At 46.8% G+C, this 26,281-nt stretch overlaps 1 protein-coding gene across 1 annotated transcript in view; it reads left to right on the top strand.

Moving 5' to 3' along the window:
• Positions 1–26,281, top strand: part of LOC8033156 (protein SSUH2 homolog) — a 62,214-nt gene that overhangs the window by 20,212 nt on the left and 15,721 nt on the right. The window contains 2 exon segments of the mRNA XM_029995732.4: positions 13,962–14,066; positions 20,903–20,975. Of these exon segments, the coding sequence (XP_029851592.1) occupies positions 13,962–14,066; positions 20,903–20,975 (178 nt within the window).

Below are 26,281 nucleotides of genomic sequence, written 5' to 3'. Positions count from 1 at the left end.
AAAGAAATGAGCAAAAGAGTGACCAAAATAAATCTAGCGAAGGAAAGTGTTACCGGGAGATTCAAACTGACGAATGAAAATCTATCTTCGCCTTAGATGTTATGCACGTCATCAGAGCATGGTACTGCTTTAATAGCATATTTAGCGATTTTATAATAGTCAGTCAAAAATAAAATGTGTAACACAAGCTAGAGTTCTCAAACTCGAACGCATGGAACATGACAGATAATAAGCACCATTTCGTGGACAGCACTTTACGAAATATTATTAGCTATGGTAAGTCTGTATCTTGGACATGGTGTCTGTATCTCCAGACATCGCAATGTTTTTTTTTGTTGTTGTACTCAAGTTTTCTTTTTCGAAAGGCACAGCTCTGAAGCTTCGAGTTGACTGGTCCCTTCCTACTTAGTTTTCACGGTGGCGATGAAAACTGATTTTGCCAAAAAAAGTTGTTCGAGTGCTCCTCAGTGTTGCCAGATGGTCGTAAAACAGACTTCCGAACGGATAGAGGGAATAACCGAAATGTAGCCAAAGCCACTAAAAGTCGACGTTATCTCGGAAAAAAAAAATTACTGACCTATAAATTTCCAGATATACACGGTGCCCAAAATTTCGCTCAAACTAGCAAGATTTCCCTAATTTCCACATAAACCTGAATATTACCCTTAATCTTGGAAATTTCTCTCGGGTTGGCAGCCCTGAGTCCAATCCCCATATACCGGGTGTTTCAGTGATGGCCTTCAGAAGTCCCTAAAAATAGGGTCGTTGAGAAAGAAAACAAAAAGAAACTCGTTCCAGGTACAAACTGCCAGCCACGGCAGGCGTCAAGAATGGCCAAAGAAAAACAAACAAAAAACAAACAAACACATACACATACTTACACACACACGCGGTAATCAGCTGAATACGGTAATTAACTATAATTTACTAATTAAGTTTTTCATAACTAAAGATAAACATATGGTTTCAACGATAAACTTGCCAAGCATCGTCAAAAACCACTAAATCAGCTCATTTTAGAAAAGTTGTGGCACTGGAGGTGACTACCACAGCGCACGTATGGACGACGTCGCATCCTTCATTATCGCCTTAATTGTTAATTTGTTTCGTTTTCTTTTTCTGCGTGTGTGTGCTGAATATTGCCTTTTTTCGCTTGTGATATATTTTTTAAACACTTTGTAGCCACTTTCTCTGTAACGCCCTCCTGGGCCCTGACGGTATTGTAACGAATAAAAACAATAATAGAGACGCCAATCTAGTGTTTGGACGGAAGCCAGCGAACACAGACATGGAGAGGCACCGTATCGACTTCCGCGCGGGAGTTGTGTGCCCCTAGAGGCACCAACTGAGCAGGGTTTAGAGTATCGGCATTCCGTTTCCCGGTTTTCCTACGGGTACCGCAATGTTGGCGTTTAGTGCAAAATGAGCACAATGGACCCTTTTAAAAGAAAACTCCATCAGGCAACAGGGGTGGCCGCCATTGCTCGAGCACGAAGCGTGCGATTCGTTCCGAGTTCGCGCCGAACAGTGACGCGACACTCGTGTCCAATACATTCTCGGAGTGCGTGCCCAAACAATGGCGGTCTCGAATAACTGGCGCTGCAGCTAATAGGTGGCGCGCGCACTTTTGAAAAGGGTCTATCGGCGATTGTTTCAAGTTCGAAAATGCGGCTTCTCTAGCTTTAAGATGGGCCGTCAGGAAGACTCGGGCGATATCACTTTGCTCTGACGCTGACCGTTGTAATAATTCAGGAAGACGGGGAACCGGCTCCTGCGATTTCAGATAAAGCTTCAGCTAACTGGCAACGATGATATTAGGTTTCTAGGCTAGGTGGCGCAAGTTACCGCCCGTTATAAAGGGCACGGTCATCAGCATCAGAGCCGTATATGTAGAGAGTTTGGCCATTCGTTGGAAAGTATAGGGGACAAATGACGAGGCGTCATTGGCCGAAAGCGGGCTGGGCGTGTTCCAGGGCGTCTTCCGAAATTCTAATGTGACCAACCAGAAGCCAGAAATAATACCCTGGCGGTGGTCGCGAGAAACAAACCTGATAACTGCATTAAAGTAACTCTCGATGACTGAAAATATGGTACACGTGACGTTTCAATCACGCTCATCCAAAATGATGGTGGAAGAGTGCGACTAGCGGAACGAGCGACATAATCCGTACGCCAAGCGCCGTGGGCCGAGAATCTGCCGTCCGAGCAAAACAGAGTTGAGCGGCGCATTCGTTTCTTACATCTTTCTGCGTGGTCATGATCCAAACAACACGTGCACCCTATTTTCAACCACGAAGAGTTACTACACTTCACTCTTACGCGCTTATTAAAACCATTTACGAACATAGACCTTCGATCAGAACTGTTTCTCGCTACCACCGCTAGGGGATTCTTTTCGGCTTCTGGTTGGTCAAGAGGGCATGCGAAGCCCTCTTTCCGAGTCTGGTGCACACCCTGGTTCTGCCCGCGCCTCCCATTGACCAAACTCTCTACATATACGGCTCTGATCAGCATCTGGCTATCCAGGGCGGAAGTGTAGTTACTCCGAAGCGTAGCTTATTAAAGCATCAAATACTTTTGAATAGGGTCCCCCCCCCCCACGCACACACACACACACAATAGACCGATCTCACCAGCCAGTTTGACCACGCCACTACCAGGGAACTATAGTCTTTCTGCACGTGCGACAACCCCACTGGAGCTGTGTGCGAGTGGAGCACGAGACGGCACGAGCCCTCGCGTGCACGGCCGTCTGCCTTCCGTGAACTAAAGTTATGGCGGCGTCACGCATGCGTCGAACGCTTAGTGAGATTGGTCTATTCCGTCCGTGCATTTCCGGCTATATTTAACAGGGAAATAAACGTCACGTGACCCGCCGTCACGCGACCCTTACACCAAGTCAGTTTACAGGTTCTTCATTTCCCAAAACGACTGTAATGTTTTCTAAAGAAATTCGAACGATCGCTCCTTATTTCACGTATTATAGGACTCTGGAGATCGAGGTCGCTGGAGGTAAATGTTCTGCAATACTAATGTTTTAAAATACTCCTTTATGCCTCTTACTCTCCTCTCATCGAGGGGACTGTTTAAATGAATCACAAGTCATAACTCAATCGAACACTTCGTGTTTTTTTTTCTAAGATTATTCTAGAAAGCTTGCATTTTGTTGATTGAAAATATTGAATCCGCTCTCGTTGTTCATTTTTCGTATTATTGTATAACGATCTTCTTGCTCTCTTGTTCCCATAACGTGTTCTACTTCACGATTACATTTTATTTTCTGTGTGTGTACATTGGGTTCTAATTATCTCCCCCCCCTCCCCTCCCCTTCTGTAATGCCTTCGGGCGCCGAAGAATACTTCGAACAAGTAAATACACTTCCTACTGGCTGCAGTGTGTCCTTCTGGCTGCCTGAGCCAATTAAGTGACACCGCCGATCGTCTGCTGTCAGCTTCGCTCGACGTGTCGACCCGGCGATAGACGGGCGAAGCTACGTCGCTTGTTCCGCTCGTCGAAGAACGAGGCCCGCTCGGAGAGGAGGCAGACCCAGGGTCCGCTATTTCGGGACCCCGCTCGGGGAGGCGTCGAAAGAGCGTAACCCGAGCTCGGATAAGTGGTTCGAGGTCAGATGGAAGCTCGTTTTAAGGTGCGCCCGTCAAACACGCGCCCGAATCGACGCCACGCTTTTGTCGTTAGTTGATCGCCGGGCTAGGTTTTCTTGGCCGGCGTTCGCTGTAGAGGCTGGAGCCTGTGTGCGAGGACTCGATCGAAAAAATGCTTAACAATCAAAACCTGAAAAAAAAAAAGTTCCAAATCATTTTTTTAAATCTAATTACACTATAGTCGGTAACAGGTTGCGAATTCAGGGGAAGCTCCTCCCACCTGTTTCCGCTTCAGTAGATAGAACGCTAGGGAGGGAACCCCTGCTAAAGTGGAGAGGCAGGAGTTTCCCAGAAGTCTTAGCCTTTCACCGACTATAGGCTATTGTGGTAGGGAAATAGCGGATATGCTTTTAACAAAAGCATGCACACAAAAAAAGTGTCTGTGAGATAATTTTTTTTTGCACAACACGGAGACAGTTAGTTGGTGTGAATAATAATGATAATAATAATAATAATAATAATAATAATAATAATAATAATAATCTTTATTTTTGGGTGTCCAAAAACAACCACATTGGTCTTCTCATTAGTGCACCAACACACAAAAAAAAAAATCAGCAAGCAAATACATTGGCTCTAAACACGCTTACTAAAAAGATAAAGGGGGATCGGTGGCCGAGTGGTCTAGCGCACACCAGCTCGGAGCACGTGGAGCGAAAGCTCGCGCTGCAGAACTCAGGGATCCTGGGTTCGAGCCCCACCCCTGCCCGTTTCGATCTGGATGAGCATCGTACCGGCGTGCGGTCGTGTATCACTACTGCGTGATGCACGTTAAAGACCCCAGGTTAGCAGTCGTACTGCACTGTTCATCTACAGCTGGGAGACTCGTCGCCCCTGTGAGGCAGACCAAGTTCTAGGCTGTATAAATACACACACAACCTAATTTATTTTAAAAAGATAAAACATCTAACAGAAACATAATATAAGAATCCCGGCGAATGATGGAGCTCTGAATACGATTAAACCTTCGACCGTCGCGTTCTTTTGCCCAAAGATGTTTTCCAGCGGTCGGGTTTTGTTTACAAATGAATAACTATTCATTTGTAAACATTTGTCATTCGCCTTCAATATTTCCACGCAATGCTTCTAAACTAAAAAAACAACAACAAAAAACAACAATAGAACTTACAACCATTGTGCGTGTTTCTCATCGATAGTTGAGAAATAACCTGCGCATTGACCTTTCAAATAGAAATATTGAAGGCGCTATAGTTTCTAAAGAAAGCAATGCGCTGGTTATTTCTCAACTATCTATCAGAAACACGCACAGTGCTCGCAAGTGTTTCAAGTTTAGAAGCATCGAATGGAAATATTGAAAGCGAAAAGTTGTCGCCTTTCTTCCATTTGGTTTCAATTTTGGCGAGTCCGCTTCGCCGGCGTTCCGATGGCTTCAGATTCCAAACCGAAGGTACTTTACGGCGCTTCTTCCTGAGATGGTAAGCTCTTCATCCTCTGAATTCAATTCCGAGAACCGTTAAGAAGTTGGAATAGGAGGAGCCGCAACTCCGTTTCCCACTTCAGCCAGGGCATGCGACCGTCTCGCTTGTATCACGTGCGTGGGGCACTTGATTTCAAAAACTAGAAATATTTAACATTAAAAAACGAGAGTGTTGGTAAATACTTAAGCAACCGGAAAGAATAAACACAAATTCGGGACGCAAACAGACGAAACAACAAGAGTTGTTTCGTCTGTTTGCGTCCCGAATTTGTGTTTATTCTTTCCGGTTGCTTAGAAATATTTCCGCAGTAAAGCGAAACACCGTGGAAATATAACGTGAATACATCAACACAATGTTTACAAACAAGCCCGCTTTGCCGACACCAGGTGTGGGCACTCCACGTGCGCAGAAACCAAACTTGGGAGGAGTGAAGCGTCTGCGCATGCGCAGTACCGACAGCAGCGCCACCGCTGTGGCGTGACGTCAGGGAGTTGAGTTGGTCTATAGTTCGCCAACGACGTAACAAATAGCAACACGTCCTGTGATGCGCGTGATTTCGCGTTTAGGCGGGCACCTTTCAAACGTGTCATCGTCCCCGTACATATACGGCGAAGACTGTCACAGAAAGGTAACAAACAAAGCAAAAAAAAAAAAAAAAGCGACAATCGCTGGGATATTGAGCATGAGTTTTTACATGCGCATTGTCCCTGCGCACATTTTTTTTTTTGATCTGATTGTATTTTGAGTTTTGTCGTTCGTTGGGATCCTTCTGCTGTTCGCACCGATTAATTGACTGCCTCCACGCTCTGCAGGAAAGTGAATTCACAAAGTATTTCGAGGGTGCGTTTTCACTTTGAGTGCAATAAATACGCTCGGATCTCGAATATGGCGTGAAAGAATTTTCGCACATATGTGTTTCAGGCTTAAAATAAACTTTACATGCTAGAAAGAAAAAAAAAAGTACAGGAAACGCGCAGCCTTTGGAACTCGGAAATATAGTTCCACACCAATAATTGAAAAACAAACAACAGACAGGGTCGGGTAATTAACGCGAAGAAATCTTAAATATAGTTGTAACTAAATCGTGTCTTCTTTTTATGTGCAGTATAAATACCTTGTGTTGCTCAAGGCAAATAGTATAAAACGATCTTGGCGTGTTCGGAATCCCGTACGATTTTCGGCTGATTTGTTTTTGCTCACGTGTTTTTAGTCTTGCCCCGCAGACCGCTGTGATTGCTCGGCGGTAAAGCAGAAGCATGGACTTTCTTTTTTTATAGAGTGCTCCATGAACCAGCTAACGAACAAGGACAGGTCGTGGATATCTTTCAATACTTTCTAGCAGAGTACGATCAATTATTTCGATTTACTGAAGGAAACGCGATTATACGACCTGAACTGGAGCTCGATCCGGGCTCATGCCGCCATCTTTATTTTGAGGCGGAAGTGGGGGATAGAGTGTGTGTGTGTGTGTGTGGGGGGGGGGGGGGGAGGGTGCGAGGGGAACTGTAACTACTTACAATAATTGTTTATCCTCGAGCTGTACAGGGAGCTGTACTCGCGCGGTATTTTTCACAAAAATAATAGCTGGTACACTTCTCGCGCCTTCGTCCAATAATTATGTTCGTACACCTTGACGCGGAGCTCACCGTGAGTACGTCAATGCGATATTGTCACGAATGAAAATAGGAGATGAGTTTGAATCTGAAAATTAACATGTAAAGAGGGGAACTTGCGCCCACAAACTTAAAGGTGAAAGGCTTCGAGCATCTTGTATCGCAGACGAAAGGGCGACTCACCCGAAGCGGCGCGTGTTACCGCTGCCCTTATACACTCGTATGCGTTGCGGAATGTCCTGAACCAGAATGCACGATGACAGCCGAGAATGGTCCGAAAGTTTCCGGTAGAACATTGATCGATAAAAGGAAAGGACCAGGCCGAGCGGGGTTCGACCGCCGTTCTCCCCCGCGTACTGCAGCCGCGTGCTTTGCCAACTCCGCCGCGCACGCGGCAATATGTAAAGTTTGTTATTCCGCAGTGTTATTTGTTTGCCCGCCGAAGGCGAGTCATGAACCACGCTCGCTTTTGACGTTGAGCACCTGGGGAATATTCCGCTCGTTGGAAAGCCGTGCACCGTCGAACTCGTTCAAGAAACCCTGCAGCGTAATAGCACGCGTCTTCTGCGCCACGTCACTTCTACCCCTTTAAACGCACGCAACTGGGAGAGAGAGAAAGGGAATAAATGGTGTTTGGGGTGGAACGCGGGGTGTGTACCAGAACCATCTGTTCCGTGTTTACGCGCTGCCTATCCCTTTGGCTGCGTTGGAGTCGGAGCAGATCGCCCACGCCGCCCCTGGCTATTCTCCGTTCACCTCTAAGCTGACAGTGCGGTGCACGCTACGCCCTCGCTCGACCAATCAGCCACCCTCCCCATTTCATCGTGTGATTCCGTTCCCCGCGCGTCGGTTCATGGAGCCTGATCACGTGGCGAAAGGTACGACGTACGACGCGTCCAACGAGCTCACAGCTTTCACCGCGCACTATGAGCTCAGCGGTGAGCGGACCGGACGGCTGCTTCGCGTCCCACACCGTCGGGGCGGCGGCGGCGGCAGCGGCGGCATGGCAGCGAGACAGGCGATCCGTTGCCGCTGTTCCGGGGTTTCGGTAGCCAAAAAACATGCGGCATTCGCCGCCGCCCTACGGCGCACGTCGCTTCGGGAGACCATCGTTTACGGCTTCCTCGGAGATGCACGTTTCCCGTTTATTTGAGTTGAAACGCGCGGAGGATGCATCGCGCGAGCTCTCTCTCAAGACGCGTTTTCCTTTTCTTCTTCTGCTTCGGAGGTACGCCACATGGCGCGTACTCCGTTCACCATCTCGGCTGACAGAGCGGTGGAAGGTAATTTGCTCGTCAAAGCAGTCACACATCTATATCTTTGGCCACGTGGCCACACTCCCCGCCCGTAACCTACGCGCAGAGAGCGAAACCAGCTGATGAGAGGGACGCGGTTGACTGGTCCTACGAGTGTTTCGAGTCGGACGCCGGATAAACAGTGGCCTTTCGGAAGTAAGGGAAGGGCCACTACCAACCGGCAAAGAGTTGTTGGCGCGTTGTATACGCGTTCGGCAAGACGGATGACTCGGAAGTCTTTTTCCTATGACGCCGTAGCAGACATTCCTCGGCCGTCAACAGCCGATCTTCGTCGTCTCGGCCGGCCGCCGGACGCGTTTTCCGCACGCGAAAATCTCGAGGCAAGGGGAAGCAGGAGCGTGGGGTTGGGGGGGGGGGGGAGGGGGGAGGGAGGGAGGGGGGGGATCCTTAGCTCTGTCGGCGCGACCAGGGCCGTCATCTCGCCTCTGGCTTCGAAACAAAATGACAGCGGGGAAAAATCATAAAACGGTTTCTGGAAGGGGGTGTGTGAGCCTCTCTCTCCTCTCTCTCTCTCTCTCTCTCTCGTTCATGCACCCGGGGTCTCGAAGCAAAAGCCGCCGGGGGTTCCTCTAAAAATATATCACGGGGCCGTCGGGGGTCCCTCGGCCCACCAGCCACGGGTTTGTTGGTTGCTGGCCCGGTTTTTCCAGAGCATATGACGACCCTCCGCTCCTCCCTTCTTCGCCCCCTTCCGCAGCACGTCGCTTGGGAACGATTCTCTCTGGAACGTGCTTCTTTTTTTTTTTGCTTCTCTTCTCTCTGTCTTCCACCCACGAAAACATTCAGTTTGATAGAGACGTGTCGTTGGAGAGGCAGGCACACCGTACGTGCTCTACGTCGTGGTCCGAACCCTGCTCGCCTCTGGGCTCGCAGTTTCCCGTGAACCATGTCTCCGTGCTGAACGATTTCGTCACGTGCATTCCGTCCCCGTCTCTTTTTTTTTTCTTTTTTATCGCTGTCAAGAAGTTTTATTAAGAAACAGCCAGCTCAACCGAATACAGGTCGTCGCCCGCTGCAACAGGGCGCGAAATTGCGCAGCCCAGGACTGCGTCGTCAACAAATTCTCCGAATCGTCACGAACCTGCAGTGTTCGCGTCGACAGCATCCCTCTTCGAGTGAAGACATCGCTGTTTGCGTTGAGTAGTTCCTTCGAGAAGTTGAGGACTTCTCCAGAGACAGCCACGGGTGCTTCCGGAGCGGCGATGCAGACGCCTCGATGCAGTTGTTGAGTTCCTTGGGACGCAGCACCGAGTGCCTGATTTGTGCGGAGTGTTGACCGATCTCCCGTCGAGGGAAAGAGTGCGGCGCCTTGTCTGAGCCCGTCGTTCGCCGACTTGAAGTCAGTCACCGAGGCATCCGGCCAAGAAGAAGCCGCCCTCCGGGACCGGCCACGTCGGGAAGCATCTAAGCCGGCGTCGGAAGCCGCATCCACGTGCGCCTGTAGCTTCACTTGTCGGTCTCACGATGAGTAGCCGCAAGGCGAGTTGTAAGCGGGCACCGCCATGCACGCGGCGCGTGCTCAGCCGCGAACTGAGTGTCGCCTCTTCAACGTCCAGCTACAAGAGGGCCAGCTTCAAAGGTAAAGACGCAGCGGAAAGTTGTGACGAATGTTTTCTTACACGTTGCCGCTCAGTTGGAAAAAATATATATTTATATGAAATGTTCGTGTTTAGAAAGCGTAAGGTCTGTCTGTTTTTGAGGTGTGGCGACACTGTACGCTATAAATGAGAGATTTAGCCAGTGCAGTTAAAGACCCCAGACTAGAAGCCAGTGCGACTTCTAGTCTGGGGTCTTTAACGTGTATGAATCGTGTGCGGTCGTGTATGCTGTAGCAATACACGACCGCAGGCCAGTACGATGCTTATCCATATCTAAACGGGCAAGGGTGGGGATTAAACCCAAACGTTCTGCAGCGCGAGCTATTGGACCTGCTCTGAGTTGCAATGCGCTAACACATTCTGCCACCTTTTTTTAAATTTTTTTTTGTCTTTAAAGAAGTATGTTCCACAGGAAGGCAAACCTGTTAGCCGTTAGTCTTATTTGTACGAAATTTGCAGGACATATTCATCACCGAGAAAGAGGATGGCACGCAACGATGACACGGTTTAAGTTTACAACTTACTTTATCCTTCAAAGAGGTACGTAAAAGTGCAAAGTGTCCCCCAAAACAGTTTAGATTTTTTTTTCCGCGAGAATAATTTATTTATCGCCGAACGCTCATTTTCCGCCCAAAAGTAGCGCTAGACGTTTGAACCAGTTGCCAAAGCTTCAGCCCGAACCGATATGTCATTCAAAAGTTAGAATTGATTTTTCGAAAATCTCAATGAGAAAATGGTGGCCGACGGAGCTCTCGAATAAATGAACCTCTATGGCACCAGACACCTAAAAAGGGCAAAAATAAGCCCCATTTTCTCATTGAAAATTTTAGAAAATTACGTATACCTTTTGAATAAAATATCGGTTCGTGCTGAAACTTTGGCATCTCGTTCGGACCCCTAGCGCTACTTTTGGGCTGAGAATGAGCGTACGGCGATGCGTAGTTTAGTTTTGCGGCGAAAAGAAACCCTGACAAATTTTCTTGGGGCATCATGGACATCAAATAGACCAGTGCACCTCCTGAGGAAAACTATCGTTTAGGAAAGGTATTGTTTATGGCCTGTTCCTTTGGGGAAACATGCAGTATTGCACCCGTGTCACGCGGCTATGGAAAGAATATACAGAAATTACAGCGGTTTTAGTAGAAAATAAATTGTGAAAAGAATATTGTTTGTGGGTGCATTAAACTGAAGATTGAAGCTTTTCTTAACTAAAGACCATAAAAATACAGAAGCTTGCTCTGTATTTTCATGGTTTTTAGTTAAAAAGCGCTGCTGTATTTTCAACCTAATGGTTAGCTTATATCTGCGTTCCTTACAAAAGTTCAATAGAGAAACTTCAAAAACGGGCTCTAAACATCGATTTATTATCAAATTGTAGTTTTCCTGAACCGGTATTTGTTGCCAAAATGTTAAACCAAGATCAGAGCGTTTGATTGTTTAGAAAGCTGCATTTTAGATGGTGCCGGCATGTCGTAAATAATTTATTAAAAAAAAAAAGTTATTTAGTTACAGGAGTGTAACTTTTTGTAAGAATTTATCAGGAGATTTGAAAAGTTTATAAAAGTACTTGCTAAGAATGTGACTTCTCTTGTGACAAAGAATGTGACACTCGGCCACCAATTCCCCGCCCCTGAGTCAATAACTCGGCCAAGTGAGGTGATCGTAAATAAAACAAAAAGGTATAAAAATAGGGACGGACAGAACAGCACCTCTTTCCCTATGTTTATTTAACTTCACCAACGCGCTCGCGTCGAACTATGAGGTGATCTCCTCATGAAATAAATCGATGCTTTCATTCCCTCAATCCGAACAGTCGACGGATATGACCATGTCATGCATGCTGCTTATTAGGGTGAAGGAGACAAGGTGGATTATATGAGGTTTAGTTGTTTGCGCATGTCGGCCATAGGCCATTTGCGAATTTTGCGGACGTCGGCTTGAGACGCAACTCAGAGATGAATCTGCATACGCTGGCAGCGCGTGAACCATAAACTTTGCGCGTAAACTGTTTTGTTTTCCGGAGCGACACTATCATTAGGGCGGTGTCATGCTCAGTGGCGTCACGAGGGTCAGCGGCACCCGGAGCGGTAGCCTGCCGCGGCACCCCCCTGAGCGCTGCACCCGGGGCGGTCCCCCCTCCCCCCCACTCTCCCCCCCCCCACTCTCCCCCCCCCCTCCCCCTTGTGACGCCACTGGTCAATTTCGGCCTTGGTTTATTATCCAATGCAAATGGAGGCATTGTAATCGCTTCAACACGGCGTGCACGGAAATTGTGATTTGAGACAAGACTTATGGAAATACCAACTTTGTCACTGACAGCAATCTTTTTTTAACATGCGTGTAGTTGTGTACTACATGCGAGGCCGCATTTGTGGAATGGCATATCGAGGAATATTCGCGCGTTTTACAGCGATCGCTGTTATGGGCTCTTACCACTACTGAAAATGACGTGCGTTGTAGTTGTTGTAGTCGTAGTACTGAATGCTGTAGTTGTCGTAGCAGGGCGTAGGTTGTCTGTCGTCGAGGTTGCCAAATCACTGGGAAAGATCGCCTGCCGCCCGCGGGATTCCATCATGGATTCGCTGCCTGTAAGGCGGGCGCGTCACCACTGAGATGCACAACAGCTTTGACTAGGTTGCCTCAATGTCCTTCTGTTTAGAGCGGTGCCATGCTTTGTAGTACCCGATGCCGACTGCGCGCGCTCTCTTAAAAAAAAAAAAAAAAAAAAAAAAAAAATAAACAAAGAAACTAATAAATAGTTGATAACAGAATGCCGCCGTACAGCTCTGTCAGTGCCAGGGACTCGTGCCAGGAGACGAGCTTGCTCGCGTATACGGAACAAAAAAGAAACAAAAGCGTTTGAAAAAAAAAATGGTCTGATGTGCATTTTGTTTAGAACGCTTTTGTTTACGCACCCGACGGTGCGTGAACAAAAGCGTTCTGATGCCCGACTGTAGTGTGGATGAACGCAGGACTGCTTATTTGTTTTTTTAAACGAGACATTCTTTTCTTACAATGTCGTGTAATCAGCGTCAAACTTTGTGTCACATTTGAGACTTGGCTATTGTGACGTCGGCATGAAACCGTCACGTAGAGCGTAATTTTGATACGCTATTGGGGACTGTCCCGCTTAAGATGTGCACATTACAGCAGAAACTATAAAACAGCGGTTTTCAGTTCGATTAATAAAAATATTCATAATGGCGAAGCCAAGAAGCAATGTTTCTCAGCTTAGTGAAGCTAAACGGATTACGTCACACGGTTTATACGGCGTCGTTGTAAGCTTTGTGGGAATGGGCGTCAGTTTAGTGTTTCCCAATCTCGTACTATTAAAACGATCCTTTATGAAGCGAAGCTAGGACATAATTGGCCTGATCAAGTCTAATTACCCTCCGCGAGGATATTTCGGGTTAACTCGTGACCAAGAAGCACGATTTTGCATGTTCCCGCATTAGTCGGCGTATGTTGCAACTGCGGTACTGGTGGGGAAAATGTCTTTAAAAACAATTTGGTGATATCCGACCAGGCTCTAACGTGCACTGATGGCAATGGCCAAACGCACTCAGAGCGCTTGGGGTTTTCGCTTTCCTTGATAATTCTAGACTTTCTCGGGGTTTTCCCTATTGGAAATAAGAAAACTAACGCCAGAACCAATTTTGGGACCACTGGTCTTTTTATTCAGATTTGTTTTGTTTTCCAAAGTTCATTGCGCCTTTAAAAAAAACAAAAAAAAAAACTTGTTTATATTTCTAATATTTTTTTTAATCTCATCGGAAGCAAGGACTTTAGAGAAGTGTGTTCTAGAACGCACTATTTGTGGGTGTTCTATCATGACTAACGACATGCTGTACTAGACACGTTGATCCTAATAGATGCGCGTTTCTTCACCGTGTCCAAAGTGCTTGGTGCCTGAAACTTGATCTACAAATGCGTACAAGGCTCTGATATTGTTTTTTGCTAGTACCACTCTCAGCAAGTCCTTATAAGTGTGTGTGTGTGTGCACGCGCGTGCGTGTGTACGTGGGCTCGTGCGTTTGTGTGTGTGTGGGGGGGGGGGGGGGGGCTTGAGATCCTACCATCATCCTTATTATATTTCTCTTCCTCATCACAATTGTTTTACTGTGCTGTCTCATTTCTATATCTATTTTTCCATCTCCGTTTAACCACGGGACAGAGTAGCCATCTATGATAAAGGGCCATGCTAACCTTTCTGTCTTTCTGTCATCAACATCAATCAGTCAGTCGCCCTTTCTTACAAGTGCTTCTGTGGGGCAAGCACGTGTACTAATATTTGAATATGTTTTCTTCTTTTTGCCGCGGCTGTTCTGCGCAGGGTCCCACGCATCCTTCGCGATGGACGACGAACCGGAGCCTTCGGCGCCCCCGCTCGAGCTCATGGATAAAGTGGACGGGTACGAACAGGCCTCCTTCGACACCGGTCAGTGACCCCCGCTTATCGAATTCCTTCTTTCTTTGGAGTTTAAGGCTCATTAAAAAAAGACAAAAGGAAGACAATTGTGTGCTTGAATTTTGAGCACAGTAGTCCTCCTATTGGCGATGGTCACCACGTGTTTTTGGATTTATTTTCACAACTTCGCCTTCAGACCACCACTGTGAGTGTCTGATTCGCTGCCGCTATGCTTTGTGTTCCAGGCTAGTGGCTGGAACACAAAGCTGGGCGGCGACTTTATTTACAAACAAATGTCGATGGAGAGGATGAAGGTGTGGTGGCGCGAGCAAAGTTCTCGATTCGAAAGCTAATACGATAACGTATGTATGAAGCCGCCAAGAGAGGTTGCAACACTTGGCCAGAGTCCCTCAATACACTACTGGTGACGAAACTTCTCCGTAACGCTATGGGAGAGTTCGGTATACGCGACCACGCGCGGCGCTAGCGTCGAGAAGGGGGCTAAGAGCCGCCAATCTAGCCAGCAACGCCGGGAATCTGGCAACCAGAAAGCGTGTCGGAATTTGGAACCCCCTTTGAAAGGCTGTCCGAACACGACACTTCAGAACGCGTTTCCCTTTTCCCGTTTTCGGGATTCGAAGAACAACGGATGCCTTGAGCGATTGACTGACAGCCAAGATACGTGTGATGTCCGGACCCACGTGATGGTGAGCATGTGGAGAACACAAGCGGACATTGGCTAAAAAAAAAAAAAAAAAACTTTCTCTCCGGCAGAAAAAAAAAAAAAAAAACTTTGGCGGAAGCGATTTGTTGCGTTTCATATGGCAAAAAAGTCCCGCTTCATGCGTTCTTGAAGTGTCTTGTGGACAGCCATTGAATGAGCCAGGCATAGATCGCGGTAACACTTCATCGCATTGACAGCGTTTCTCGTTACTGTAAGCGCCTTCGGCTCTGCACACTTAGTCAACTGCCCAAACTTCCATACCTGCAACGATCTCCAAAATAATATTCTAAATTTTTATTCATTTTTTGATACCCCCATCACGTCAAACTTTAGAACTGCGAGCAGCGCCATCAAGTAGAGGCACTGAAAACCAGTACGCCCGATTGCCTCGCCCTTTTTCAGCATTGTTTTGTTTGAAAACAACTGAAAAAAAATCTTATTTGTGGGTTTTCTTGTTAGAGATCTATAAAGAATGACCGGTGCTTACATACAAACGTAACAAAATTTCGGCGTCCGAGTTTTTTTTTTTTTTTTTTTAGCAATTTGTATTTTTGAATTTGAAGACTTACTTAAAGTGGTGTGGCCAAACTAAAATGCCCTCTTGAGGATAGTGGCACACCTAGCGGCAGCTGGTGAACCTGTATGAAATTTTGGCCAAAGTTTCGTTAGCAGTAGCGTATTGGAGGACTTCGACGTAGTGAACGCTTGCTACAAGATAAATTCATGCGACAATTATCTGCAATCGTCGTTTCAATAAAGAAAAAAAAACAACATATATATTCTTACATCCGTGCCTTACCATAAAAAGGCGGAACTTTTCCATCGTTTCTTATTATCAGATTGATAATTCTACCCTTCAACGCTTGCCAAGCTGCTTGCAAGAGGCTATCGGTGTTCGGCCGGGCTCCACGTGTAGCTCTGCTAGAACAATGCGTCCTATAAATAACACCCCGTCGCGCTGACTGGGAATCAATGCTTCGTTTGCACTTGGTTCAATTGGCGCGGAAGAGAATCATAATGATTTGTGTTTGGCAATCTCAGTGCACCGTACTTCGTGTTTAGACAGCTAAGTCTCAGAGTGCCCGGACACTGTTACACACGTAAGACGTTTAGCCAGTGCATGCTAGCCTGGGGTCGGTAACGTGCACAATACGGTACTGATTACGCGACCGCTGGTGCTCATCCAGATCGAAACGGGCAGGGATTGAAGCCAGGATTCCTGGGTTCTGCAGCGCGAGCTCTCGCTCCGCGTGCTCCGAGCTTGGGAACACACTCGACCACCGTTCCCCTTTACGCTGCCTGCTTCCCAACTGGTGGAGTGTAAAAAAATGCAAGTGGAGCACGCGGACGACAGGGGACCTGTCGTCCATTTTAACACCCGTTCACACACTTGCATTTGTCTACGACTGACTGAGACAATGCATGTTCCTCTTGTGACTGCACATATACGACCGCTCCGGTAATAAGACGTCACAAGACGCTTACAAATCGGCATTTTATCAGTCAGTCGTAGTCATACGCAGGTGTGTGAACGAGCCTTTATTCTACAGCACTGTGCGAGTGCAGTATAGTGATTGGCTATATACCGTGCAACTTTGCCAGCATAGTGCCGCACGCTGATTGGTTGGCTGGGCAGACCTGCAGCTGAAGCGCAAGAGGAAACACCACATGCGACACCAGCGTCGTTCTGACCTGGGACGAATAAGGCTGAGCGAATCAATCAACCCAGCGTGGGTCGATTGGATCGGTCGCTATTCCGGCGCATTAGAACGCCGCAACCGCCACATGCGGAATTTGCGTCACTCCTGCTGTCCGAGTGCGCGATTGGACGGCACTTGACGGGAAAAGATTCAACTGGTCGGAACAGGTTCTTTCGTGATTTCTGCTCGTCTCTTGGCGTTTCCGTGATTACATGTTGTCGGTGGTTGGCGCGTTAAAACAGTGGTTCCGGTGACTGTTGTTACTGTCGCATCAGCGGGTTGCCCTGGTAGTTCTGCACGCAACGTATACGGTAGCGCGTGAACCAGAGACGTTAGCGTTTATTAACGTTCATCAGCACCACATTCCTTCCGTCGCTTTCCCGAACAAGGTCAATCTTTTAGAGGCTCATTTACGCCAACTGATCGCCGCAAGTTTGAAACGCAGAGAAGAAATATCGGAGTAAACCTCTTGGAGTCGCCGCAGGTTTGCAACGTAGAGAAGAAAGATAAAAGGAAACCTCTTGGAGCTTATTGCTTGCCTGCTGAAACCCGAGCGTGTGTGTTAAGTTGGTGAAATGGCACGGCACGACCTGTTTTAGACCGTCATATTTTCCCGATAGCGGCGGCCCTTATAGGTCCCCTGAGTCGCGAATACACAATTCCAATGGTTACAAATCGACAGCTCCAGCGGAAAGCGAGCAAAGCAAGCGCCATACGCACGGACGCTGAAAATTGCACCTGCCCGAAGCTGTTTTTGGAAAAGTCTGTTTCCATGTTGCACTTAGAGAAATTCTGCTCGGAGTACGTGCATTAAGCAAGCCAGAAACCATAAATCCTTTTCATAAGTCCATAAAGAAACATTGGCGGTTGCCATTGGTTGTCTTTTTAGACTTAGGCTAGGTGGCGCAAGCTACCGCCTGTTACAAAGAGTATAGTCATTAACATCCATCCATCAATCCTTGGACGCGTCTGATTGTATCCGAGTCGTCGCCGAACGTTGACGCAACCCTCCTGACGAATGCATACGCTCAGCGTACGTGATCAAGCAATGGCGGGCAGGCGATGGCGCCGTCTTTTTAAAAAGGGTCTATTGCACGAACGTTCTTTGAATGTTCAGTCTTTTTTTTTTTTTGTCTATGCTCGAGCCCCTAATGAAACCACGATTAGAGTATCGGAACTCCAGTTCCCGATTTTAATTTGGACGTCGCCATTTTTGGTGCTTGGAAGTTAGCACAGAGCTGGCGCAGTTGGCCATCGTTACTAATCCAAAATGCGACTTCCTGAAACTCCGGCGATATCCTTTTTTTGACCTGTCGCGGAATGGCGAACATTTCTGGAGGACGCAAATCGCCGGAAGAGTGTTTCCACGTGGTTACAGACGAAGTTCTGGATATCTGGCAACAATGATTTTAGCACCAAGATGGCCGCGAGGTCTTGAGGACGGCTGAGGACCAATCAAGCTGCTTGGACAGCTTTTCTTATCCCTCAGCTCCCGTCACATACTTACGCGGTGAATAAAGCTACTATTATATTGTTTTTTTTTATTCTTATTATCTACTCGCCCTACAGTTTACACCATACCGGAGCAATCCTCAGGAACGTACAGACCTTCTTAAGCCCGTCACGCATCGCCGTGCACCTTCGCACGCCTAAGCGTCGATACCGCTTCCCAAGGGCCCTAAGAGGAAAATCGTCCGCACGACATCTCGGCACGTGTTTCGCAGCGGTGGCAATGTTCCTGGTATATCGCCACGGTCGCGTAGTCGAGTCACGCGTATTTGAACTTGACGTCATCCGGTACCGCCCTTCCTAAAAACCTCCGCGAGTGTCGCACCTCCTTCGCTTTAGACACTATTACGTGCGAAAGCAGAGGTCCTCGTATTATTCCCTCCTATCCGATCCGACGTAATCCGAAGACTTTCGCCTTCGACGGTCGCCTCCGCAGCGAAGCGTTAATAACAAAGGCCGGAGATGGGAACTTGGGCGAGCGTGCTCCGAAGTTCGGCGAGGAAAGCGAAAGAAGAGAAATATCGAATAATGAAGGAAAGGACTGCCGCTATTATGATTAAGATTATGATTATTATTCGTATACCGGCGTTCTAATTGCTTCCTGCGATTCTTTCGGCGTCTCCTTGCCTTGGTTTAGCGTTCGACTCGTAGGGGAAAGAAAAAAAGAAAACACGAGGCGGTGACAAGCAAGGTGGGGTGGGTCTCTGGGACAACAAACGGGGTCAACACAATGGTCGTGTGTGTCGTTCTGGGCCGTGACGTACGGCGTCCATACTGATGATGTTGTCACGTGGGGGACCACCGGAGCCTTCGCATGGTCGGCGTTCCTCGTCAACACCGGCCCGCCCTGCCTATCTCGAACGTAAATATTGGGCCTGTCCGATAACCGGAGCAAAGCGGCCCTAATAGCGTCCTCTCCTTTTCGTACTTCGTGTTTGAAAGAAGTCGTCTGGTGCGCGGTATTCCGTCGTGAGTGTGTGTCTATCATGGAATCAACTGTCTTCGGGATTGGTGAGCTTTCTTTTTTCTGTTTTGTGGCTGCTGTATTTGTTTGGTCAGGAGTGAAGTTATCGTAAAATTAAGAGCCGTACGAGATGCTAATGTGTGAATTAACCAGTGCCATTACCCAAAGATGTCACGGTTCCTATTTGTGCTATGTATTACAAGATGGGCGGCTGGGTGTGGTAAGGCACCGCAGCTCTGAGCACGTGGAACGAAAGCTCGCGCTGCAGAATCCAGGGATCCTGGGTTCAATCCCCGGCCTTGCCCGTTTCGATCTGGATGAGCATCGTACCGGCGTGCGGTCGTGTATCACTACTGCGTGACTGAATTTCTCATCTACAGCGTGCACCTGCATGTCCTGCGCTTCTTGTTTATTTTCTTGACCATCTGGGAGGAACAAACAAACTCTGGCTTTTTAAACTGGAGTTGGGGTTTATTTAGTTCTTTCTAATCAAAGGAGTATTACATTAGGTAACGGAGGGTTAAACTGACCATTTTAGGAATTTTGTACTATGTTTGCGTTCCTGTTGCATATTTATTGCCAAGAAATTGAACAACGATGTTCTTCCATTTGATGCACAGAAATACGCCAAGTGATTAATGTAAAAAAAGAAATAGAAAAGCATGAAGACCAGGAGCCTAACTGCTGGATCAACTTGGATCACCATATCCCACCTTTGGGCAGATTATACGGCCGAGATTTCACCCTTACATTTGTCTTACGCACTGGAAAACAGTATAGAAGGGAGACAGCGGCGGAAGATCTGTTCATATAAATTCCAAAGCGTGAGATGGTAATACCGAGTGTACTCAACACAACAAAGCTAAATTTAATCACTGCTTTTAAAATCAACTCTGGCCAAAGATGAGCATTTTTCTGTCCTATACTTGTGAATCTGTGATCACGTTATAAATAACGCGACAGGTCCGTCGCTGAAACTGCATGGAAACTGGAGAACGACATACCCCTCGCCTTTCTCGTTAGGCGAGCTAGTTAAAGGGACAATAGTCATTAAAGCTGGTAATAAACTGCGGACCGGTGTTTACAAGCAGTTATGGGATTTTATGGTGTTTCTTTTGTTTCGCGCTGGCTGGTTGACGAGCTGCGGGATGATGCGCCAAGTCAGCGGTTCTCACCCGTCCAGGGGCCCTAATGTGGATATTTGGAGACAACGTCGGCGAGAAGTCCGGCGTCCGCGATTGGTCAACGCTGCACTTGACCTTGGCGCCGGCCAATCATAGCCGCCGGATTTCATGCCGACTTTTTCGCCAAATGTCCAGATTAGGGCCGGCCCCTGAGCCGATCTTTGTCCGGGGGACGTCGAAAGCGATGGCGTTGCTGCGTTCGTGGCGGGGATTTTACGCGAGGCGGTTGAGATTTATAGTGCGCAAACTATGATCTAAGCTGTACGAAGCAACCGATGAAAATGAAAAATAAGACACGTTGTCGCCGTTTACGGCCCATCTTATTTTCACTTTTCGCTACGCCCGCCGTTAATGTCTGAGTCACACGGGCGATACATTATGCATCAGGCACGAACATGCGTGGTGCGTGACCCGCGGCGTCACGCATGTTTGATGAACAGTGTCAAGACCTGCCGCTGCTGCTGTTGTTGCCTCCTCTTCTGGCTTGGGCTGTCAAGCGCGGTTTCTATAAGCAGCGCGCGCGACACAGGCACGCGCGCGTCTTGGAACGAACGCGTTTCATCTGTCTCTTTGGATCCCCCAGTGGTTTCGAGCTGCGCATTGTGTCCGGTGTCTTGTCGCTGTGCGTGTAAAGGAAACTGTGGATGGCCGCTGCCGCGTGAAAACGCGGGGAGGTGGTGGAGTTTTGACCTTTTTTTGTGAGACGAAGGGGACGAGGATGCCGGACTCCTGCAACGCGTCTCCTCCGTACGACGCCGACTGTACGGGTGTCGTTCCTTTCGCAGTGGACGTTCCACCTCCGTATGTGCCGTCAACGCCCAAAGAAGAAGACACTCCGAAGCGAGCGCCGCTACCAAGGTGCGTCATACTCGGAACTACAAAGTGTCCACCTCAAAATAAATAAATAGATATCATTTTTAATTGCAATAATGAACTACGCATTGTTGAACGCTCATTCTCCGCTCAAATGTGGCGCAAGCGGTTCGAACCAGACGCCAAATTTTTGAAACTAACCGTTATCTTATTCCAAACTTACAAATAATTTTCTGGAATTTTCGATGGGAAAATAGCAGACCTCAAATATATTGAGCTGAATGACGCCAGTTCCGAGAACGGGCCCCATTTTCCAACTGAAATGCTAAAAAAATCACTGATAATTTTTGAGAGGGATAACGGTTAGTTATAAAACTTTGGCGTTTGTTTCGGACCGCTGGCACTACATTTGGGCGGAGACTTAGCGATCGGCAATGCATTATTTTTATTTTTTTTATTTTTGCAGAATTGTTTTCTTGTGTGGTGTTGGGGGGGGGGGGGGGGGGGGGGGGGGGAGTGAGGCACGCTGTAGAATGGTCGCGCAGTGTTTGCAGGAGCATTATATTCTCGAACCTTCCATTCGGCCGGAGCTATTTTTGATATATACAAAAAGTCGTCACATTGGTGGATGGAAATTTATGCAGCCAGCAAGTTCGTCTGCTACTTGCAGAGGTTGCGATGACCTCGGAGCGCCAAGCTCTGATTGGCTCATTGAAAAAAAAAATAGAGGGTAGACCTTAAGGCATCTATCTATCATTGAGGTCTACCCACTGTCCTTTCGATCAAAGCCAATCAGAGCTCGGCGTCGTTCTGACGTCACCACAACTCCTCCGCAAGAAGCAGACGACTTGCTTTCTGCACAGCTTTCTGCGAATAAAGACGGGCAGTAAAGACTTGTGCCTTCAGAGCACGCGACGCCGCATTGAGGATAATGGCAGACTACAAAGTTCACTCGTGTGTCTCGGGTGATATTGCTGTTTGGTTCGCACACGTGTTAGGCTGGTTTGCACACGTGCGTTTTCTTACGAACGGGTTCTCGCGATCTCTCACGACGAAAGAACACACTGGAATGCTGGCGTCATTCACGAGCTGGCCCTGGAACTGTATTTCACTGGAGCGAAGGTTCTTTCGCTATTTGCGAGATAAAATGTAGTACGTATACTGTCTATGAGAAATGTTCTTTTATAGCATCGTCGGACGTTTTTTGAGTCAACAAAAAATAAATAAAAAAAAAAAACAGAAATTACGAGTGTTCCGTGACCACCCGATGGATGGCGTTCTTTCGTCGTAAGAGATCACAAGAAGTTTTAACGCACTCGGTCGTAGGCAGTCGCAAGTGTGCGAACCAACCTTAATGCCGCGTTTCAATATTGTTTTCTAATATGAATTTCGTTTTGTGTGTGTGTGTGTGTGTGTGTGTGTGTCTTTCGCCGTATAGTGCATTAAGGTTCATGAAAAAATCAAAGTATCTCGATTAATTAAAAAAATAAAAACTGACCCCGAACAAGTGCCCACTACTGGCTCGTGGGCGCATGTTGCGGTCATTGTAAATGTTCCGAACTAAGTAAGCCAAATAAGTATTGCACAAAAAATAAAGAAAAAAACAACAACTATACTTTGTTTTAGTTGGAGAGGCTACGCGTACGCTCGAAAAGTGCATCGTCACAGCACTCCTCACCTTTATGCGACGTTTCATATCTCGGACCAAACGAATCACGGACAGTGAATGCGCCGCAACCCTGAGCTTTTTTTGTGTGCGTGTGTGTGATTGGTTTCGCCGGTGATAGCCGCAAAGAGAACGAACGCCGTGACGATGCAGTTTTGGCGCTGTTTGATTGACTGCATTGGATCTTAGGGTTTGCTGGGGTCGGACTGGACGGGAAACGGACTAGAGAACTTATTCGCACTTGATATGTTTACATCCTGCTGAGAGTGCGTCAGATGAAGAATCGTTTTTTCGATACCGTTGTTCACCCCACTCCCTCCGCACATCGCAAAGGTAAAATCAAAAAAAAAAAAAATACCCGGACATGTTTTTGCTTTGTTCATGGGTGACAACGCGTCACTATAGTCGTTTACAAGCCAAGAAGGTAGGAGAGGCTCCTCCCACAAGCGTGATGCGCCCGTTAAAAATCTCTCCACAGTCGAAAGAAGAGTTCACTGGAAACGCTCCTTGTTCCGCTTCAATAGATTCCAACTTGTCTCTGATCCCACTTTTTAAGAAAGCGACCTTTGTATTCACTGGAGGGGGAACCGAGCCCCTGAAAGCAGCCTTTGTATCCATCGGAGGGGGAACCTAATCCTCAAGTCGTATTTGTTTCCATCGGAGGGGGAAAACTCTAATCTCCCTCTCGTGGCTTCCACAACGCTAAGTCAAAGTGGAAAGATAAAGCAAATATGTACAGAAAGGCAAGACCCTCCTCGCGCGTTGGCCGCACGTCACGGAAACGATGGGACGCTATTGGATGCGGAGGTGGCGGAGGGATATATGATTCCCTTTGAAGAGGCATTTGCCGCTGCCTTCTTAACCTGTAACCGACTGTAGTGACTAGTTACTTCTACCTAGTTACTTATTTCGGTAACGAGTAACGTATCTAGTTACTTTTTTTTAGACAAGGAACGAGTATACATACTTAATTACTTTTAAGGCCAAGTAACGGTATTTCGTTACTTTTGAGGAGTAACGTGTACAACAACTTTTGAGCAGCCTTGTCGTAATTCTAACCAGAACACGCGTCTACTGCGACAAAGACAGATGGGCAACCCGAGAAAACAACAACAAAACAGTATGACAGTATAGCAGCGTTTATCGCTGAACACGTCAGTGGAACTCTACAGCTCGGAATGTCCTTCACCCAGAGAACACAATAAGTTTCGTTGGACTGGTGAAGGCCGAGCGGGTTGAACATGAATACATAAAATTGAAAGAATAAAGCACAGAGGACAGGCACAGGACAACCACTTTATTTCCTTTAGCAACGACGTTTAACGTCGTTGCTAAAGGAAAGAAAGTGGTTGTCCTGTACCTGTCCTCTGTGTTTTATTTTGTCAATTTTATGTAAAGTTCGTTGGTTGAAGCTTCTAGAATCGTGTACAGACGGAATGTAAACCCGCAGGTTGCCAACGCGGGAAGGCACACAACCCACTGTAAACTTCAAACTCTAGAAGCAGAGGGAATAAAAGAGAAAAAGGAATACCAGATTCGCCAACTCTTCCTGAAGCACATCACTACCGTTCATTCGAGTGCGCCAGTAGAACGACTCTTCAGCGTCGCCGGAGGTGTATTTTCAGGGAAGTGGGGAAACAGAACTGATGAAAACTTCGAGAGGCAGCTACTGCTTAAGGCCACGGTCCCACTGAATGTGGCAGTTTAGGTACTTTTCGGCAGGCCATTACTCATCTCCTTTTAAATACTGTTTTTTGGGATTGATGTCATTTGAAAGGTAAGGCAATCCTCTTTCATTTGATATTATGTATGTGTTGGTTTTTACTGTTCATGCGCATTTGTAGCGTTGCGAATATGATGGCGCGGACCCTCACTTGCTCCGCTAGTTCATGTTTTATGAACGATCCATTAAAGATAGCACGGTTCCAATATAGCAGTTTTGTTAAGATGATGTTGGAGCAGAATCTAACGATCCACTTTTTTTATATTTGCAATACTTTGTTTTTTTCATCCCTCCAAATATTGCCCTAAAATTGACATTTTTCCGCATAAATATGTTTTTAATGACAAGAGCTAGGGCAATGAAATTAGCTACAGATGTAGTGCTTATAATTGGTAATATGCAGAAAAAATGTAATGTTGTGTAAATTTTTTTTGTTTAGATATTTTATATCAAACGTAGCACTTTTTTGTGCTTCGTGTCATGGTAGTTCAAATGCCGCTGAAGAAATAATTAAACTATGATAAAATCTTTTATAACATTTAGAGCTACAATGGTTGCCCAAGAGGTGGACGATGGCTTTTTTTCATTTTCAAAGTCATAACGCTCCGGGAGCCCTTCAAACTTACCTGTTTTTGACGCATATCTGTTTTGAACATCAAACAGATTTATTGGCATTTAATAACATTTATAGTTTGGAATAGATATACATTGCGATGTATTAAATTTTCACAATGATATTGCTTTGGTTTCTTAATAGGGGTAGAGCTTAGCTAATTTTAAAAACAATTAAAAACTGTTTGGGTGTTTTGTTGCGCTACCTGGCGGATGGCAGACAAACTGCTGATTTCTAATGTTCAAAAAATTTCCGAGGGCGGCGTTGGCGTCTGTATCATCATCAATCTCCGTGTCTTTTTACCCTCACATTTAAAAACTATATTGGAAGATTTACTATCGATAACTGAATGGTTTAAGTACTGGGTCAGGCTAATAAATCTAAGACCAATATTTACACAACCGTAGCGTGATATAATGTGTTCATTATTCGATATGATTGAAATCAATAAACAATGAAGACGAAGAGGAAAAAGAATACACCCGAGTTCACTTTATGCCTAGAGTCACTAAATGAGCTTTAAAGTATCGGCACTCCGTTCCCCAAAATTGTTTTGGGCGCCGCCATTTTGGGTCTTGCTCAGAGCAAACGCAACTGTCGATCATCGTGATCTAAAAGTACGACTTCCTCAGCATTAGATGCGGTGCTAGGAAGCTGATGCAATATTGCAATGCTCTGTCGCGGGTTGTTTAAACATTTGTGAGGGAGAGAAAAGTGTTTCCTGTGATTTTAGATAAAGCTTCATATAATTGGCAACCATGATTTTAAGCCACAATATGGCCAAGTGTCGTTACTCTGAACCGTAGCTAAGTTACTGGCACAAGCGGGAACAATGAAGAAGAGGCTGGTGTCAAAAGGTAGTGGCTTGTGGAATCCACGGGGCTTACGATATGGCCCCTCCAGGTATTACTGGGTGGAGCACTTCATGTGCCCTTTGCTTCGGGTGGAGCACGACATCTGGCCATTTTGTCCCCCTCTTTTATTTTTATTTTTTGTTCAGAAGCGCGTGAAAGAGCGTGTCCCTGCACGCGCTCGTGGCGCTGATTGTGCTATGGCGACATTTTGTTTTCGTCGATTTCTTTGTATTTTCCCCGTGAGCGCGTGCTGTCGGCATCGGGTACTACAGAGGGTGGCATCACCCTAAACAGAAGGACATTGAGGCACCCTAGGTATTACAAACCTCTTGAACAAGAGCATGAATAGTGTTATTAAATAAGCTACGCTTCAGAGTAGCCACGCTTGGCCTTAGTATGGCTTAAAATTATGGTTGCCAGTTACTTGAAGCTTTATCTGAAATCACAAGAAACGCTTTTCCGTCCCCCACTTTAAACAGTTTGCGACAAAGCAAA

Source organism: Ixodes scapularis, unplaced genomic scaffold (genome assembly GCF_016920785.2).
Source record: "Ixodes scapularis isolate PalLabHiFi unplaced genomic scaffold, ASM1692078v2 PGA_scaffold2__306_contigs__length_199485367, whole genome shotgun sequence".
NCBI classification, from domain to species: Eukaryota; Metazoa; Arthropoda; class Arachnida; order Ixodida; family Ixodidae; genus Ixodes; species Ixodes scapularis.
The sequence above is the reverse complement of the archived record's forward strand: the minus strand, read 5'-3'. Positions and strand labels throughout refer to the sequence as shown.